General features: G+C 43.5%; 1 protein-coding gene across 2 annotated transcripts in view; it reads left to right on the plus strand.

Annotated features, from left to right (window-relative positions):
* MMP24 (matrix metallopeptidase 24) overlaps positions 1–19,132 on the plus strand; it is a 43,367-nt gene that overhangs the window by 3,436 nt on the left and 20,799 nt on the right. The window contains exon 2 of one of the 2 annotated variants that reach the window (XM_023627011.2): positions 15,315–15,463. In XM_023627011.2, coding sequence (XP_023482779.2) covers positions 15,315–15,463 — 149 coding nt within the window. Of the gene's footprint in view, positions 1–15,314; positions 15,464–16,299; positions 16,683–19,132 lie in introns of those variants that run through there. The other variant, XM_070247415.1, reaches the window with a different exon arrangement.

Here is a 19,132-nt window from a genome sequence, read left to right on the forward strand (position 1 = left end):
TCATTGTTAATTACTCAGTAAGCATTCAGTGATTCTAATCTTTATCCTTTACGCCAAAAAGCTACATAGATCTGAAATAGATGCTCATGGGCTTGTGGGTCTCAAGATCCCTTCTAGAACCCTTCTTAGGGATGGGACACATTGCCCACCTGTCCTGCCTTCAGTGGAAATAGAGTTTATTCCTTTTGGCAGTGGTTCTGCAGTTTCACCCCTGAGTTCGTTCCTAAGCCATTAGGTGAGTTGTCATCTAGTGGTAGTGACATACAATAGAGAGGAACTGAGAGGTTGCCATGACGTTAGAGATCACCAGGTAAGCACATAGCAGTGCTTAATAGATACTTCTTGGATTGCCGTAAGTGAGTTGCCCAAGGACACTGAGTCTGATACTAGGTTCATCAGAAGTGGAACTTTTCCCTGTTCTCCTGACTTCTCAGTTGGAAGTGTTTTCACTGTCTTTTGCTTTTGATTTTGTATCTCTGATCTTTCATTACCTAAAGACAAAACCAGAAAAAATTCATTCAGTCTGTTTTTTCCTTTGCTTTTTTGAGTCTTTCTTTTAGATTTTGCATGGGACCAGGGGGTCCCACTGATTCTCTAAGTGGCTTCCTCTGTTTGCTTTATTTAAAGCATCTTTCTCTTATTGTTAGCTGAGCAGAATGCCTCACAAATAGTTTTTTGGCCCTCCTAATTTCCAACTTGATTCTGGGGAAGGTTAACACAGTCAGAAAGAGACAAGCCAATCAGCACAGGCCACACTAGTGATAGAGTGTGACTCCTGGGCCCAGGGCATAACGGATTCCTGCCCTCTAGACTGGTTTTGAGGGATCTGCTCTAGGCAGATGGAGAATATTCTTTGGTTTGCATCTGTAATGAAGGAAAGTTATAGCCCTGAATGAGTCTAGGGGTGGAATAGGCCTATTAAGAAGCACTAACAGATTCCCAAGCCAAAAATTGCTTTAGTGTGATCATGGCCTCCAGTATATCTTCATTCATGGCTGAAAAAACCAATTATCACTGTTAGGAAGTTCTTCCTTTTATCTAACCTAAATCTAGTCTGCTGTATTTTTAATTCATTTTCTCTTTATTATTACTGTGGTTTTCCTGTTACTTTAATAGCTTCATACCTGTAAAGTGCTTTACAGATGCTTTCTTGTGCGTGGCCCCACTCGATCCTGGCAACAACACCGTGAGGTAGATAGGGAAGATATTGTCCTCATTTTATAGATGAGCAAATGGAGACTCAGAGGGATGATGGGACTTGCCCACACCTTATCCAGGGACCCACATGTAGCTAATAAACAGCAAAGCAAGGACCAGAAGCTGGATTTTCTACCCTAGGTCTGAGTGCTTTCCCCTCTACACTAAACTGTCCTCTTCTGGGTTATTGTAATAGCCTTTTAGCCAATCTTTTCCACTTTCAAGTATATTCCACTCCCGTCCTTGAAAGAGGTAGTTTTAGAGGTAATAAAAGTAAATTATAACTGTACAAAAGAGATTAATCTAAGGAAATGCCCAGCCTTATAATGTGGAATAGTTTGAAATCAAAATAAGATGACCCAGTTCTTAATGGACTGCAGCCAATGTGTCCTTGGTACCCAGCACAGTGCCTGGCACATTCTAGACATTTGATAAATATTTTTAAATTGATTTTATTGTCTGTGTTGGTTGGGGACCAACTTATTTCAGTCGTGCTTGGCACACAAAAGTCAGCCCCTTTTTTGAAGAATAATGAATGCATGCTAGAGGTATAAACCACGTCTGGGGAAGCTCCAAAGCAGGGGGAAATGAGGTTCCCAGTTGAGGTTGGGGAAGTCAGAGAATGTTTTAGGAAGAAGCTTGGTATCGAAGATGAACCTTTGAGGAAGGAGAACCGAGAATGGTGAGGGGGCAGTCCAGACAGAAGGAAAACCGCGAACCAGGGCTCCACAAAAGCGCATGGCATGTTTAGGAAACAGTCGATAATTTGATGTGCCTGCAGCATCGAGTTACTTGCTATTTCCAGTACGAGTGTATGAGAAGAGGCTGGAAAGGGAGGCTGAAAGCAGATTGTGAAAATGGCTCTTGTCCAAAGGCTGAGGGGAGTCATTAAAGGTTTCTGAGCAGAGAAAGGACCTGCTCAGAGCGTGTTGAGGAGGTGGAGGGTCTTGGGCCTGTTCCCGAGTTGTTCTGGGTGCTGGCTCCTGCCCTGGATGCTTTTTAGCTTTCTTAGCACAACTGAGGTCTGTGTACCTGTTTTAGTGTATGGATAAAAGTTGTGAATCTCAGCTCTAGCCCTCCCCTGCCGAAAGATTTTGGAATAAATCATTTGGTTTTTGTGGATCTCAGGATTCCGTTCAAGTCCTTCACTAGTTTTTCTTCATTATTACTCCATGCATTCATTTTAAAAGGCAGCTTTGAATTAGGCTTTAGCAATATATAGGATAACAGGAAAACCATACATATAAAAGTTAATACTTCCTCAAAGATCATACACGTTGTTATAACAAAAGAAGGCAGAGAAAAACAAAACATCATTATTAGCATCTTTTGTTAGCAATAATAATTTTAAAACTCAATTCTATACCACAAACACTCATATGCACAGTGTTCTCTGTGCCCCAAAAGCACTGGGCCAGAAAGATGGGCGTCATCCCTCATCTCTTCCTCTCCTCTCCTGCCTCAGTGGGATCAGTCGCCAAACCCCAGCAATTCCACCTCCTGAATACATCTTCCCTGTGTCCACTTCTCTCCACCTCTACTGCCTCCATCTTAGTCGAAGCTTCCATCCTGTCTCACCTGGACTTCAGAAACTTCCCACCCGACCAGCCTCTCCTGCCCACTGTTAATCCTTCTTCAAACGGCAGCCAGAGTGATCTTTCAAAAATAAATCCACACAAGGGTCAGTTATATCTGAAGCAAATATGGCACAAGCTAAGATTTAACAAAACTGGTTGGTGCTTATCCAAGGTTTTATTGTTTTTATGCCTTTCTGAATGCTTGAAATACTTAATTAAAAAATTTTAGAAATAAAAAATCTGATCATGTCACTCCCACCCTCACCTTGCTTAAAATGTCTTTTAGGATAAAGGCTAAACTATTACTATACGACTTCCACCTCTTCCTTTTAATTCTTATTATGGGAACATTTCAAATATACACAAAAGTAGAACGAATGTTGTGAACACCCTTGTACCCAGCACCCACGGGCTGCTCAGTCTGGCCTGTGAGGCCTGCATGATTAAGTCCTTCCCACTCTCCAGCTTCCTTTTATACCACCTTCTCAGTCCACTCCAGCCACGCTGGCCTTCCTTCTCTTTTTCTAATATGCAGGCTCTTTCACATCTCAGGAATTCAATAAGATATTCTCTTTCCTGGGATGTTCATTCTTCCACCTTCATCTAGCCCTCTTCTACTCTTGTGCAGGGCTCACTGAGGTGTCACATCCTCCCTGACATCACAGCCTGCATCTCCTGTCTCACGGCGCCATCTCCTCTTCCTTCATTCCACTTACCACAATTGTAACGAAACATTTAGTCTTTCCATGTCTCTCTCCCCCACCAGGCTGTAGGCTCTCTGAGGAAGAGTTCAGTTGGAGTGACAGGCATGTAAACCACTATTTATAATGTAATATGAAAGATGCCATAAGTGAGGGGTGCATATGATGCCATTAAGAGCACAGAGGAAGTCCATTTAACCCTGGATAGCCTTCCCAGGTGAAGTGGCATTCAGATAGCATTTTGAAGGACATCTAATAGTGCATCAGGGAAAGGTCTTTGAATACTTGTGGGAAAGGCATTCCAGGGAGAGGAAATGAAAAGAAGGCACAGATGAAGGAACTTTCAGGATATGTTCAGGCAACACAGGTAGGCCAGTAGCTAGAGTAGGACAGACTTGGGGTGGCAACAAAAGGGTAGGACATACAAGAGAGAAGATAAGGCTAGAAAGGTACATTGGCATCAGACTGTGAAGCTTATTGAGTGCCGTACTAAGAAGCCTGGACATCAAGATTGGCAGTGAGGAACCAAACTGTCTCCACACTCAAGACAATTAAGTTAAAATAATAGAACTTTATATAATTACTTAGAGATTATCTAGTTCAGCCACCTGTCTGTTACAGTTGAGAAACTAAGGCCTGACCATGGTCTTTGTCTTCCCTCTGCCCTTTTCTTAACTCATCAGTAAATCAAGTCCCTGTGGACAGAAAACTGTGGCACTGGAAAGGGAAAAGAAGACTAAGGCTCCTCGCTTCTCAGAGAGTGAATGAGGACGTGGCCACACTTCTGGCCTTGGGAGGAGGCCTCCCAAGAATTGGAAAAGTCGGACATCCCAGTGCTGATCCAAAACCCCAAATGCGCCACCTCCTTGGGCATGGTGATTGTGTGGCTTGTGGTGGCCTCCTGGGTGTGGGCCAAGGACATTGTGCAGAGTGCCAGGGAATTCCCACTAGTGCACTTACTACCCACTCAAGAGCTGGTGGCAGCCAAGAGGCAACGCTGCACCATTAAGGTATTTGTCAAGAAGCTAAGACGGGCATTGTGGGCGATCCTGAAGGCCCTTTTTAGACTGGCTGTAAGTGAGGAAAAAAAAAAAAAAGACACAGCATTTTGAGGCAAACCAAAGCCAGTGTAGAGGGTGCACATGACCGAGAGAACCCTCCATAGGAGGCAGGGATGCTAGGCTCCATGTCCAGCTCCTCTACCAACTTGCTCTGTGACTTTGGATAAGTCATTTTTCCCTCTCTGAGTTTTCTTTCTCTCTTCTGCAAAACAAGTGGTTAAATTAGATATAATCTCTGAGTATTGTTGACCAGTGCATTTTCTAGAAACCTGAATGGTTAAGCCTTCAAGTTTGAAGTTTTCAAAAATTAGTTATAACTCTGGACCTGCGCAGTGGCATAGTGGTTAAGTTTGCGCGCTCCGCTTTGGCGGCCTGGGGTTCACAGGTTCGGATCCTGAGTGCCGACCTAGCACCATTCATCAAGCCACGCTGTCGCGGCATCCCGCATAAAATAGAGGAAGACTGGCACAGATGTTACCTCAGTGACAATCTTCCTCAAGCAAAAGAAGGAAGATTGGCAACAGGAGTTAGTTCAGGGCCAATCTTCCTCACACACAAAATAATTAGTTATAACTCAGGTGGGCTCAAGGGCAGGGCTGGGACCTCAGTTGTATGGGTAAGGGAGGAAGCAGGGTTTTCGTGGGACAGGAGTTGGAGGGAACTGACACAGTGATAGGCTAATCTCTGAGGAGTCACCAAAGAGACACAGTGACTTGGTCTGACTGCAATGACCAAAGGTGGTGGTCAATCTACTGCTGGAGAGTGAGGGAGTAAGGGCACAGACAATTACATTGTGAGGATGTTTACCACGTGCCAGAATCTGCTCAATGCTTTTCATGCATGTATTATTTTCCTACTGCTGCTGAAACAAAGTACCACAAACTTAGTGGTTTACAACAACACAAATTTATTATCTTACAGTCCTGGAGGTCAAAAGTCTAAAATGGGATTTATGGGACTAAAATCAAGGTGTCAGCAGGGCTGCATTATTTCTGGAGGCTCTAGGGAGAATTCGTACCTTGCCTATATCAGCTTCTAGAGGCTACCTACCTTCCTTGGCCTGTGGCTCCCTTCCAGTAATGGCATCACCCTTATGTCTCCTTCTCTCATGACATCTCCTTCTCTGACTCTGACCCACTTAGCTCCCTCTCATAAAGACCCTTGTGAATACATTGAGCCCACCTGGATAACCCAGGATACTCTCACCACCTGAAGACCCTTAACTTAGTCATATCCGTAAAGTCCCCTTTGCCAGGTAAGTTGACATAGTCACAGATTTCAGGGATGAGAATGTGGACATCTTTGAAGGGCCATGATTTAACCTACTACAGGGCATCATCTCACTGAATCCTCCTAACAATACTTTTAAAAATCATCCTTTATTTAACAGATGAAGAAAATAGTGCTTAAAGAAGTTAGGTCATTTGCCCAAGGACAGTCAGCTGAAAAGAGCAAAGTTAGGTAATATCTGTCATGTGTTGGCATCTTGGCCCCAAGTGACCTGTCTTTTCAGAACCAGCTCCCAGGTATACAGAGACTAGAGTCTCACTCTCTAGAGGAGACTGAGAATCAGGCAGGGAATATGAGACCTTGAGAAACAGATTAGGGTCATATCAATCTCAGCTTTGGACCTGAGTGCCAGACAGGGAAACTGAGGCAAAAAGCCAGTAGTAAGGACTAAGTTAACATGGCAATGGAAAGGGAAGGACGATCTTAGGCCACTCTTGATGCCAACACCAAATGACACAATGGAATCTCAATGTTGAGGTTGAAGGCACTGATGGGCCGTTTGCTGAAGTTAGGACTGGCCAAGGAGATACACAGCTGAAGGACCCAGAGATGAGAGCAGAGCAGAGGCACGGAGGGCAGGGGCTGGCTATTGAGCCAATTTTAACAGAAGGCTTTTCTAAATGGGTAGCGTAACTCTTGTCTTAGTAAATTAGAGGTGATACTGAACATCACATGCCCATTTCTTCATGGCACAGGGTCATCACTCCCAACTGTCCTTACTGCAGCAGTTCTCACACTTCAGTAGGCAACTGAGTCTCCTTAGGTGCTCATTTTTAAAAGTGCAGAATCCCAGTTCCCAACCTCAGAGAGTCTGATTTAGTGGGTCTAGTTTGGGTTTGAGAATATGCACTTTTAACAAGCTCCTCGGATGATGAGATGCTGACAGCCCGTGATGCACAAGGACAACACACTGAGAAACACAGCCTTAGTGTTGGGACTATAGTGCAGTGAGGTGTTTAGAGTTGTTTGTCACCTATCAGGAAAAAAATAGTCATTATTATTGCTATCTCTTACTGAGTACTTAATACCACATATTATGTTATTTAATCTTGACAACCACTCCATGAGGCATATGCTAATGACATGATGCTGATGAAGGAAGTGAGCCATAGAGAGGTCGAATAATTTGCCTAAGGTCGTGTAACAAGTAAATGGAAGAATTAGGATTTGAACCCAGCATGGTTTGTCTCCAGAGCATACACTCTTAACCAAAACCCTCAACGTCCTCTCCAGCTGCCTCTCTTCTCACCGCTCAGCACACCCCACATGAAGCCCATTCACATCCACTTGCCCAGGTAAGGAAACTGGCCGTCTTTCTGAGCCTCATCCTAGGAGGCTATTGACCGAATGCCTAGTGCTTTCCCTAAAACATAGAATGCAGGGCTGAAAGGACTCTTAAAGAATATTCAAGGCAGCCCTATATGGGAATCCCTTTAGAGTAGTGGTTCTCAATATGGGACAATTTTGCCCACCCTCAGGGAAACTTTCAGTGATGTCTGGAGACATTTCTGGTTGTCACAACTGAGGGAGTGATGCTACTGGCATCTAGTTGTAGAAGCCAGGGACACTGCTAAACATCCTACAATGCACAGGACAGCCTCCCTAGAACAAAGAATTATAGGGCCCAAAATATCAATAGTGTTGAGGTTGAGAAACCCTGTTCCATAGCAAGTTCTGACCAGCAATCACTTGCCTTCTCCCTGAACACTCTAACTCATTTTCATTCCATAAATATGTATCTTTGCCAGGCCCTGTACTAGGTGCTGGAGTACTATGGTGAAGAGGACAGACTATGGGCCCTGCCCTCAGACACTGTAAAGTCAAGAAGGGGAGACAAGTAATTAATTCATCATGGGATTACAACACTGCATGATAAGAACTGTAATAGGGAGAAGAACGGGTGCTGACAAAGGATGTAGGAGGAACTCCTGAGATAAGGGGTCAAGGATCGAGATAGAAGGAGCAATGCATGTAAGGGTCTGGTAGAACTAGAACACACTGAAATGCAGAGCGTAAAAGCTACTGCAGAGGTGGTCAGGGGCCAAGTCACGCAGGCTCTTTGTTTTTTTAAAACCATTTTATTGAGGTATAATTGACATACAAAAAGCTGTAAAAATTTAATGTATATGACTCAATGAGTTTGGAGATAAGTATACACCTGTGAAACCATCACCACAATCTATGCCATAAACAAGTCCATCCCCTCCAAAAGTTTCCTCCTGTTCTCTTTACTTATTATTATTATTACTATTATTTTGCCCTAAAAACACTTATAAGAACTGCCCCCTTAGCACATTTTTTAAGTAGCTAATACAGTATTGTTAACAATAGGCACTATGCTGTACAGCAGAGCTCTAGGACTTATTAATCCTGCGTAACTGAAACTTTGTGCCCTTTGACTATACCTCCCATTTCCCCCTCCCTTGAAAGCTCTTGATAGAAAGCCCTTGAAGCTGCCTCAGGGTTCTGCCTGCACTTTCTGTTCCTCCTTCCTGGAACTTCCCTCTTCCTGGACTCCTTCACCTCCTTCAGGCCTCTTGCTCAAATGTCACTTCCACAGAGAGATCTTCCCTGACCATCCTCTGTAAAATAGTTGTCCCATCACTATCTCTTTAACCCATTTTATTTTTCATAGCATTTATTACCACATGGTTCTTCCACTGAACCGTGACTAGAAAGTAAAACACTAGAGTGTTTTTGTTTGCTGTTATATCCCAGAGCCTAGCACACAGTGCCTGGTGCATAGTGGAAGGCCCTCAATAAATACTTATTGCATGAATGAATAGACAGAAACAGATCTGATGTTTAGGAGGTAGAACCAGTAGTTCTTTGGTAAAAGACTGGATGTAATCCACGAAGGAGAGGGAGGAGACAGGGTCGAGATGAGACTTCTGGCTTGGGTAACTGGGCGGGTGGTGGTGCTCTGCCCTGACACAGAAATCACAATAGAAGGAGAGTGAGCTCACTCTGATCTGAGAAGAGACATAGCTCTTTAGAAGCGTGAGGCATAGGAAGTCCTGGGAGGGGAAAGGGATGTCTGTCCTGTGGTCTGACAGTGTGGAATGCCTGGTTTCAGATAGATCTGGGTTTGAATCCTGCCACTTATTAGCTTTGTGGCCCTGGATGATTACTTAACCTGCCTGAACCTCAGTTTCCTCATCTGCAAATTAGGAAACATAATTCCTACCTTGTGGGGTTGTTGCATTCCAGAGTGCCCAGCACAATGCCAGGTATATAATAGGTATTCTAATAATAGTAGCTATTATCATTGTTACTATAATTAGAACATCTCTGTTAAAAAGTTGTTTCTTATAATGAGTCAAGATATATGTTCTGTAATTTCCTGTGCTTGTCTTACTTTTGCCCTCTGTGCCTACCAGAATAAATGTCCTTCACCCATAACCATTTGAAGGCTGTCATGTCCCCTGCAGCCCTCCCTTCTCCAGCATAAACATCCCTCCTCTTTCTTCACAGGACATGGTTCCTCTGAGGGGTTCCCCCACTCTCCTGGCCACTCTCCCTTAGTCATGCTCTAGTTTGTCACTGTCCCTCTACATGTACAACTTCTGGAAGTGGACTTGGACCTTCCATGCATGTTGAGGTCAATGCCTCGTTCCTGTTACTTTGATCATCACCCTAGATTAAGACCTCGCTGCCCAAACTCTTTGAGCAGGGTCTTTTCTCCTTTCTTCCTCATTCTAGCCCATGCTTCCAAATTTGACATCATCCTGCCTGGTCCTCCTTTGTAGACTTCACCTCCAGCCTTTCTGATAATACCTTCTGGCCCACGGTATTGCTGACCAAACACCTGATCCTAATCATTTTCCCATTCCTTCTCCAAGCCTGTACAGTCCGGCTTGGGCTCACACCCAACCAGGTGTGCTGCTCCTGAATACACCCCAGGAGACACGCTGTTTTAACTGATCCGTCTTTCTCTCCTCCCCCATGGCCACTTCTGTTTTCCAAGAGCATCCAGCAGCACCGCCAGTTGATCTGCTTCTTGCCGCCTCCATTGCCACTTCTAATCTCACCACCGCCTCTGCTGTCTGCCGCTCTTTTCCCTCTTCAGGCCACATTTTTTTCTCCTTGTCATTCCTTGCTCTCTCCGTTGCCTGCCACTACTGAACGTCTCAGCTTTGGCTTCTCAGGAACCAAAATCCCGCCTTCTGCCAGCAGACCAATCACACTGTATTGTCTGTGATCTCTGCATCTTTGGTTCAGCCCAGCTATTTTGGTCCCTGCTTGCACTCAACTTTTCTTCACTTTCCTCTGGGTTTACACCTCTTTCAGCACTTAAAGGGTGACAGACATCTTAGAGTTGGTTAACTGAGCTGTAAAAGTTAGACTTGTGATGAGGCTGGTGATTGATTAATGGATCCAGGTGTAAGAAGATGAAAGGTAGGTCATTCTGTTTAAAACTGAATGGGGCTTTTTCCTTTAGTGGATTTTATTGTTTTTCAGCCAGGACAATGGAGCTTTTGCCTCATCAAGCAAAGAAGTCACACTACAATAGATTGCATGTCAGCAAATGTTTTTTTCAACCTCTAGTAGATACCAAGAATTGTGCTTGATGCTTTTATGTGTATTACTCATTAAACCTTCCCAAGATGAAATCCCTTCCTTGGTATCCAAACAGTGCCTCCTAGACCATCATTCATTCATTCGCTCATTCATTCATTCAGTGATTATTTGTTGTGCTATGTACAAAATTAAATATGACAGTCTCTGCTCCTCAGGAACTCAATCTAGAGGAGAAAACAGACATATCAACCAAGAGGTGTGATACACTGTGGTAGTTGCGTTTAGAGTGGTGGAGAGGTAAAGCAGTGCAGCAGTAAAGAGGGGGCCCACTTGCTCTGCCAGGGAGAGTTAAGGAAGGATTGCCAAAGGGAGTGACATTTCAGCTAGACTTTGAAGGATGAGTTTTCTAACATGCATAAGGAGAATGGGCTTTATTGGCAGCAAGGACAGGCTGGAAGTGTGGAAGGGCAGGGGATGTTTTAGAATTGGTGTGACTAGAGTGTGGAAGACTTGCTCCAACATCAGGGGCTTCTGCCTAGAGAAGTCAGAGGGTTGCCTGGGTCACAGAGCAAGTGAGTGGCAGAGACAGGGTTAAGCAGCAGAAGTTGGAAGTGTCTGGCCCCTAATCCATAGGCCTTAACCTCTACCCTCTTATACATACACAGGCCCTATCTGAATGCCCTCTTCCCTGGCTTGGAGCTGTCATTTGACCAGCACTTCCCTCTCCCATTTTGCCTCTTAGAGGTCTGCCCCTGAGCTCTGAGGATTGTCCCTAGTGAACCTGGGAGGGAAGCAGAGACCAGAGAGGGCTAATCCATTCCAGTGTTTGGTCCTGACCCAGACATTTGCCTAGGACCTGAATCATTAGATCCTAACTCTTGATGCTGCTGAGATAGACTCTTTGACCTTCATAATGGATCCTAATTGGCTCTGAGATGCTCCTTTCTTGAGTATCTTAGAAAAGGAGCTGGGTAAACCAGGTTGCCAGCCCTTTACTGAGGAGGAGCTACTTTTAATTCCTCAAAGCCTTAGAAGGCTGGAGTGAGTTTATGCTAAAAGTTCCCTATTCCTTCTCTCCTACCATATGTGGTAATGAGGGCAGGAGGGGAGAAGATTCTTAAATTCCATGCTGGCTCAGAGGTGGGTGCTCAAAAACTACTCAGTAGGCTGACAGGTTTGTCACCAGTATCTGTCCAAAGATCCCCAGCCATTTCCCAAATGCCCTAATTCATCTTAGCTGGATTTTTAGAGAACCAACGGAGTCCACAGATAGGGAGGAATTAGATTTATTTTAGATTTGGACCACAACTCTTTTTGGGAAGGCCTGAGGTAGCTCACGGACTGAAGCAATGTTTTTAAGTAAGACTTTTAATGATGAAACATATCTTGGTCATTGGAAAAAAGAAAAAAGTAATAGTTACTTCCAAGCATCACCATGCTCAACCCTTAAGCTATAAATTTGGCTGAAAGATTCCTGGCAGAAAAGCCAAAAGGGAAAACCACTGCGTTACCCAGTGTTCATATTCTGATGCCAGAAAGCATACAGAATCTCCTGTAGGGAAAATATTTTCTTTAAGCTAAAGCTTAATAAAAAGTGATTGGTTCTGGGACCGGCCCATAGAGTAGTGGTTAAGTTTGGCACGCTCCACTTTGGCGGCCCAGATTCACGGGTTCGGATCCGGAGTGTGGACCCACACCAGTCGTCAGCCATGCTGTGGCAGCAGCCACATATAAAATAGAGGAAGACTGGCACAGATGTTAGCTCAGGGCTAATCTTCCTCAAGAAAAAAAGAAAAATTGGCAACAGACGTTAGCTCAGGGCTTATCTTTCTCAGCAAAAAAATGAAAGAAAAAAGAAAGTGATTGGTCCTAAGAAAGTTGAACCACAGGGTGAAGATTACACAATTCAAGTCAGCTCATTTCTCCACATGCAGTGCTCCCAGTGCTGTGTGAGAGATGGTCATGTCCATAGGTCACCTAATAGCAAGTAGAATTGACTGTGACAGACATACTGCCCTCCACAGGACTCACAAGGACTGGCTCTTGGTATAAGCAGAATGTGGGAGGGTGGGATGACTGATTTCAAAAGGCAGAGAAGGAGTCAAAGACCATGTTTTCCACCTTGATTTTACAAAAGATAACAGAAACACCATCTGAAGGTATAACACACCTCTTCAGTGACTACTATGTGTCAGGTGCATTTGTTCATTTCATCTTAACAACAGTCCTGTAGAGGAGGAATTATTATTTACATTTTACAAATAAGGAAACTGAAGCTCAATTTGCCCAGAGTCACACAGCTAGCAAGTGGTGAGGTCAGGATTCAATCTCAGGACTGTGCCTCTTTCACATTATACCACCGGGTTTATTCAATCCAACGATTCCTAATTGAAATTTCCATAAAGAAAGAAAACCTAGTATGACAGTCTGGCTGTGAGGGACTGAGAGAATGTATTTCAGGGACTTAATGGTTTGATGACATAACCTGGGAATAGCAGTTGGAACACCTAGATGAATGGATGGGTGACTTGTCCTATCATGTTCATTTCCAGATATTTTACTTGAGCCTTTTGGCTGATCCTGGGCCACAGTCAAATCACAAGTGATTCTCTGTAATTTGTCCATTTTGTGAACAATTATGTATCATCTCTCTCTACTTCCTTCCTTTCCAGTCCCCTCCACTCATGATCACTCCCTCCCCCAAAGTTCTAGCCATTTTAAATACTGTTCAGATTGTGCCATGCTCCCCCACACCTCCAGGCAATTGCACCTGCTGTGTCCTTTAAGACACAGCCTCCCCTGGAAGCCTCCACTGAGTTCGCCTTTCATGCCCTGCCCCCATGTGGAAGATACTCCTCTTTTGTTCTCCCCTAGAGCCCTGAACACACCTGATTTTTAGTGCTATATTTTCACTGCGGGTTTACTTTTGGTCTGTGAGCTCCTTTGCATGCCAGAGTCTTGTACAGTGCCTCACATGTAGTAAGTGCCCCGTAATGTCTGTTGAACAGACATAATGGACAGCTACTGTGCATCAGGCATTTCTTGGGCACTGGATATAGAGAGATGAGTAAAACATGGACCCTTTCCTGTGGGAGCTCAGAGTCTGATATGTAAGGTAACGATTAGAGCCCAATATTTATGAGCTATATACTATCAATAATAGGGGATTTAGGGAGGACAGAAGAGGGAGAAAATAACTTAAGCTGTGGAATGAGGGAAGTTTTCCAGAGGTAGTAATTTATGGGTTGAACCTTAAAATAATGAAAGATTTTTGCCAAACTAAGAAGTATGCCAGGCAGAGGGAAAACATACAAAGGCATGAAAGAAATTCAATGTTTGGGGAAGTAGAAGAAGTGTTGAAATCCTGTGCTGTAATTTGGAATGAAAAATATGTTTTAGATATCAAATACGAAAGAGGTAAGGTTGTCACTCTGTGGTGGATGTTCTAAGACTTTATTATTCTATTTTGTTTTTAATCAGTCAGATGGATTTTATCACAAGGCAGTAAAGATGTTACAGTCACCTTGGGTGGAATAAATAATAACTTACTTATAGTCTATGGTCTGCCTCCTTCCAAAAATGGTTTGACTTGACTTGTAATAACAGATACCTCCACAATAAGACTGTTCATATAGAAACAAGAAACACAATCTATAGATAGGAAGGGATAATACCACTTCCTAAGTTCTTCTTCCTTCATTAGCTCACTTGGTGTTCGGGATAATCCTCTGAGGATGGGCAGCAGGGTCTCTCTGGCTTAGACACCAGCTTGTGGGCATGCTCCTGTAAATGCTTGTGGATTCATAGATACATGGATGTTGTCCTCATTTTCCAATTGATGCCACAGATATTTCCTGGTGCTCTGGTTTCTTCAGGTCTCCATCCCCTCAGGCTTGTCAGTGGGAATAATCTTTACTTTGCTATCCTTCAGTTTCACTGTTTGAGCTTCTTCACCCAAGCTACTACAGATTCTCTTGCCCTTTTAAAGTTTTTCTACTTTTTTCTTAAATGACTCCACGCATAAAACTTAGAAAACAGAAAAGTGCAGAAAAAGAAGTCCCCCATGATACTATAACAAAGGATATTCATGGTTAATTCTTTTTTTAAAAAAAATTTTTTTGACATCATTTCAGACTTTCAGAAAAGTTTTCAAGAATAGGACGAAGAATTCCTGCATACCCTTCACCCAGATTCCCCAACTCTTAACATTTTACTACATTTGTTTTCTCACTTTCCTCTCTCTCTCTTTTTCTGAATCTATTTAAGAAAAAGTTGCAGACATCATGCACCCTTATGTAAGCCAAAATACTTCAGTGTGTATTTCCCAAAAACAAGGAATTCTCTTACATAACCATACTATTATTTTTATGTGTGTCTTTCTAGGCTTTTTTCTATGTATATATTTATGTATTTATATTTAAATTAAATAATACAGTTCCATTTTTATTTATATTTATTTATAATGGTTTACTTTTTTAGAGAGGTTAGCAATAAAGATTGTAGATAATCTCATGCCAATAAATATTCTACAACATGATTCTTCAGCAGACTCTGACTTTAGACACAGTAGGTTTCTGGGTGGCACAACATTTTAACAGGCCAACACTTCAGAGAATGAACTATTCTTGTGCTCTTGCAATGGCTAGTCATATGTCAGTGGAAACAACTGAATAAATGAGTAAAGAGGCAGGGCACTGGAAAGCCTTGAATGCAAATTTAATCTTTATTCTGTAGCCAGTAGAGATCCAATGAAAGGTTTATAGCAGGGGAGTAAACCAACAAGATCTGTGTTTTCTGGAGAATAATTTGACAGTGTCTGCAGGAGGGAGTGAAAGAGGAAGAAATCAGAGCAAGACTCCATAAGTCCCTTGGATAAAATGATCTCTAGTTTCAAGGGCAAATCTCTGCCCAGGTAGAACAGAGCCTTCTCCAGCATAATGCATCCTTTTCTTTCACGTGTCTTTCAGAACTGGTTAAAGTCATATGGCTATCTGCTTCCCTATGATTCACGGGCATCTGCGTTGCACTCAGGGAAGGCCTTACAGTCAGCAGTCTCCACTATGCAGCAGTTTTACGGGATCCCAGTCACCGGTGTGTTGGATCAGACAACAATCGAGTAAGATTTGCATAGGACATTGTGCTTTGAACCTTCCAGACTTACATTTGGGTTCACATTTGTCATGCCCTCATGTATATACCATGCCCATCCTACCTTCCTTTCTTTTACTCCTGCAGTGTCATCTGGGAGGGAATACCCCAAGGTACCCTTTCCTATGTGAGCTCTGCCATAAACAAAGCTCTGCTGTGTGACCTTGGACAAGTCTCTTAACCCTTCTGGGACTCAGTTTTCTTATCAGTGTAATGAGGGGTTTGGTTATAGATGATCTTAAATCTCCTCTGACTCTAACAACTAGCAGTTCTATGAGTCACCCCTCTGGCATTCTCCTAGATGTACACATATCCCTTGATACAGAGAACTCTTCAATGATAATGAGTTGGCAACTCTTGTTCCACTTTTCACATTTATCAAACTTTTGCTGAATGCCTACATGTGCCAGGCACTGTGCTTGATCCTATGATCTTTGCCCTCCAGAGGCTCACCATTTAGTGAAGAAAAGCACAATCATCTGGCTACACCAATTAGAACCCAGAAGGAAACACGGAGTTTCAGGGAGATACTTAGGAGACAATAACAAACAAGACAAACCCCAAGGATGGTAGAGATCACTCAGGAGAGTTTAAGAGGAAGAGAATAGTGCTGGGGATGGAACCCACAAAGCAGGCTGAGAAAGAGCAGCCAGAGAGGTGGAGGAAGCCAGAGGCAGTGAAGGGGGGAAAGGTCACCAGGGTCAGCTGCTGCAGAATGGTCAAATAGCAGACTGAGAAGTATCTGCGAGTTTGGTAACAGAGGCCATTGTGACCTCCGCAGAATGGTGGAGACAAAGTCAGACTACAGTGGGCAGAAGGAGAGGTGAGGAGCAGACACGGCAAGTGTAGGGAAAACTTTTAAGAAGCTTAACAGTGAAGGGAAGGAGAAATAGATAGTGGCTAGAGAGGGTTGAATTTTTGTTTGTTTGTTTTATGATGGGAGAGAGTTGAGCATGCTTAAATTTAAGAAATAGCCATGAAAGTTATTAAAGCTGTTTAAGCAAAGCCATTACCGCCATGAAGGCATGGTAAAGAGCTGGAGAGAGTTTCCTAAGGAGGTGGTGAGGGGTGGGATCTAGAGCTCAGGTGGAAGGAGAGAGCAGGGCTGGAAGAGGATGCGGGGAAGTTGGGGTGCAGAGAACCAGAAATCCAGCTGATTGTGGAGCCAGGATCAGTCCACCCCTTGGGTGAGTCACTCCTGGAGAGAATCATCTCTCTGGGCCTCAGCTTCTTCATTTACAAAGGGGAGTGTTGGATTAAACTCTCAAATTCTAGATTCCACTATTCTAAGCTTCTAAGCTTTTAAAATTTGGTGAATCTGGGGTTTTAAGATCCTAAAATTCTGTCTAAACATTTTCTATTCCTAGGATTCTCTGATTGTGAGATTGTGAAATTCTGAGGTAATACACTTGACTGTTCCTATGATGTTGTCCATACAGTGGACTCCATGGCCCTGTGGCCTCACAAGTGAGCTGGTTAAAGAGAGCCTGACTGCCTTTCAAAGCGGAGGTTATTTTGAGGGCTTTGTACAGGACTCGTGGCAGTGCATCCTGGGGCAGGAGCACTGGTGTCTCTGCTGAGGCACCACCTGGCCTTGGGTTTTACTCCCTTCCAGAAAGCCCCAGGCCTGTTGGACAGGGTTCAGAGAGTGGCAGGTGGAAGGCGAGAGGAGGAGGCAGAGGGAAGAGTATGAGGGAGGAGGATGGTATTTCCCACTCACAGTTCTGCCTCCACCTCTGTGTAGGAAGGCATGAGAACGCTGTTTTGGAGGCATGGGAGGGTAGAAGGTGCTCCCACTTAATTCCAGACCTGAGTAGGGAGGGTGTTGGGGGTAGAATTTAGAGACCTTAGTTTCAGCTTCAGCTGTGTGACCTTGGGCACTCAGCTGCCTTTCTCTGGGCCTGTTTCCTCCCTAGGGGCCCTTCTGGGTCTAGCTCAGCCTTGCTGTAGCAGAAGTGGCTCCTGGTTCTCTTCCCAGGGACTGTCAGTGAAACAGAGCTAGATTAGCAATTTAAAGTCCTATTTTTGAGTGCCTACCTTGGGAAATTTCACACATTATTCATTCACTCATTCATTCACTCATTCAACAAACCTAGTAACTCTAGCCCAACCTGTGCTAAGCATGGAAAGACAAAAGAAAAACAAAAGAAAAGAGAAAATCCCCAGGCTTTGTTTGTTAAGTTGCACGAATTATTAGTTCATTTATTTATTCAACTAAATTCCAGTACTGCCGCAATGCTATATTTTGCAAGTTACTTGATTTATCTGTGTATCTTTTCCCTCATCTATAAAATGGGGATAAATAATTTCTGGTTACCTCACAGAGTTGTTTTGAGAATCAGAATTTTTTTTAAGACAGAAAGTGAACACTGTGAAAATTATAAATGTTTATACCAATGCATGGTATTATTATTATGTCTTCTGTTACTGATTTCTGAGTGTGGGACACTCTAGGCAATGTGGAGCACACAAAGATGAATAGGACCTGGGTAAGTCCCTCAAGGGGCTTTGAATATTTGGTTAAAATAGTATCTGTTTCCTTTTCTCTATATTGCCCATGGCAACTGCTTTCAACAACTGTAAATGAGGTCAGATATTTCCCTTCCAGTGATGATCATCGTTTAGTGAGTTGGTTGTTAGGCCATCAGAGGGACATAAAATGCAAGGATGGCCTGGGCCCCTTAAATCTCTACCCTGGCTCCTTTTTTATATTCTCAATGATGTCCCCCAATGTAACAAACAGTTGCCAGGATTTACTTAGTTCCAGGAACTGGGCTCGCTTCTGGGGATACAATGATGAATATGACACAGTCCCTGTCCTCAAAGAATTTATCATTTACTAGAGACAACAGTCTATTAAATTTAAAATCACAATACAGTGTGATAAGTACTGTGGCGAATTATATTCCCAATCCTACAGTTTGAACACCTGTAGTGACAGGGAATTTGCTGCCTTCCAAGCTATGCCATTCTCCTGTTGGATAGTTCTGATTAGTTTATTCGCTCATTCATTCAACAAATCACTATCGAACACCTTCTGTGTCAGGCACTGTGCTGGCACTGGGGATACAGGCAAGGCTCCTCTCCTCAGGGAGCTTAGAATCTGGTGGGAGAGACAAAGAATAAACAAGAAAGCAAACATATAATTTCAGGGAATGATAAATGCTATGAAGAGAACTTCAGTAGGATTAAGAGACAGTGGTGGGATGGGAAGGAGGAGGCTATTTTAGATAAACTGGACAGGGAAGTCCTCTAGAAGGGCTGACACTTGAGCAGAGACCTTAATGAAGTAAGGGAACAAACCATGTGAAGAAGAAGAGCATTGCAAGCAGAGGGCACAGCAAATGCAAAGACGTTGAAGTGGGAATAACCTAGCATGTTCAAGGCACAGCAAGAAGGCCACTGAGGCTGGAGCAGAGCATAGGAAGGGAAGGAGGGGAAGACGTCATTGGACAGGTAGGCAGGGGCTAGATTATGCGGGACCCTGTGGGCCAAGGTGAGGAGTTTGGATTTTATTTTAGGTGTTTGGGGAAGTCATTGGAGGGTTTTAAACCAGGGAGTGATGTGATCTAATTCCATTTACTGAGCATTTTTACATATGCTCCCTCCTTTGAGGCTCACTACAACCTAAGCACAG

Source organism: Equus caballus, chromosome 22 (genome assembly GCF_041296265.1).
Source record: "Equus caballus isolate H_3958 breed thoroughbred chromosome 22, TB-T2T, whole genome shotgun sequence".
Classification (NCBI taxonomy): domain Eukaryota; kingdom Metazoa; phylum Chordata; class Mammalia; order Perissodactyla; family Equidae; genus Equus; species Equus caballus.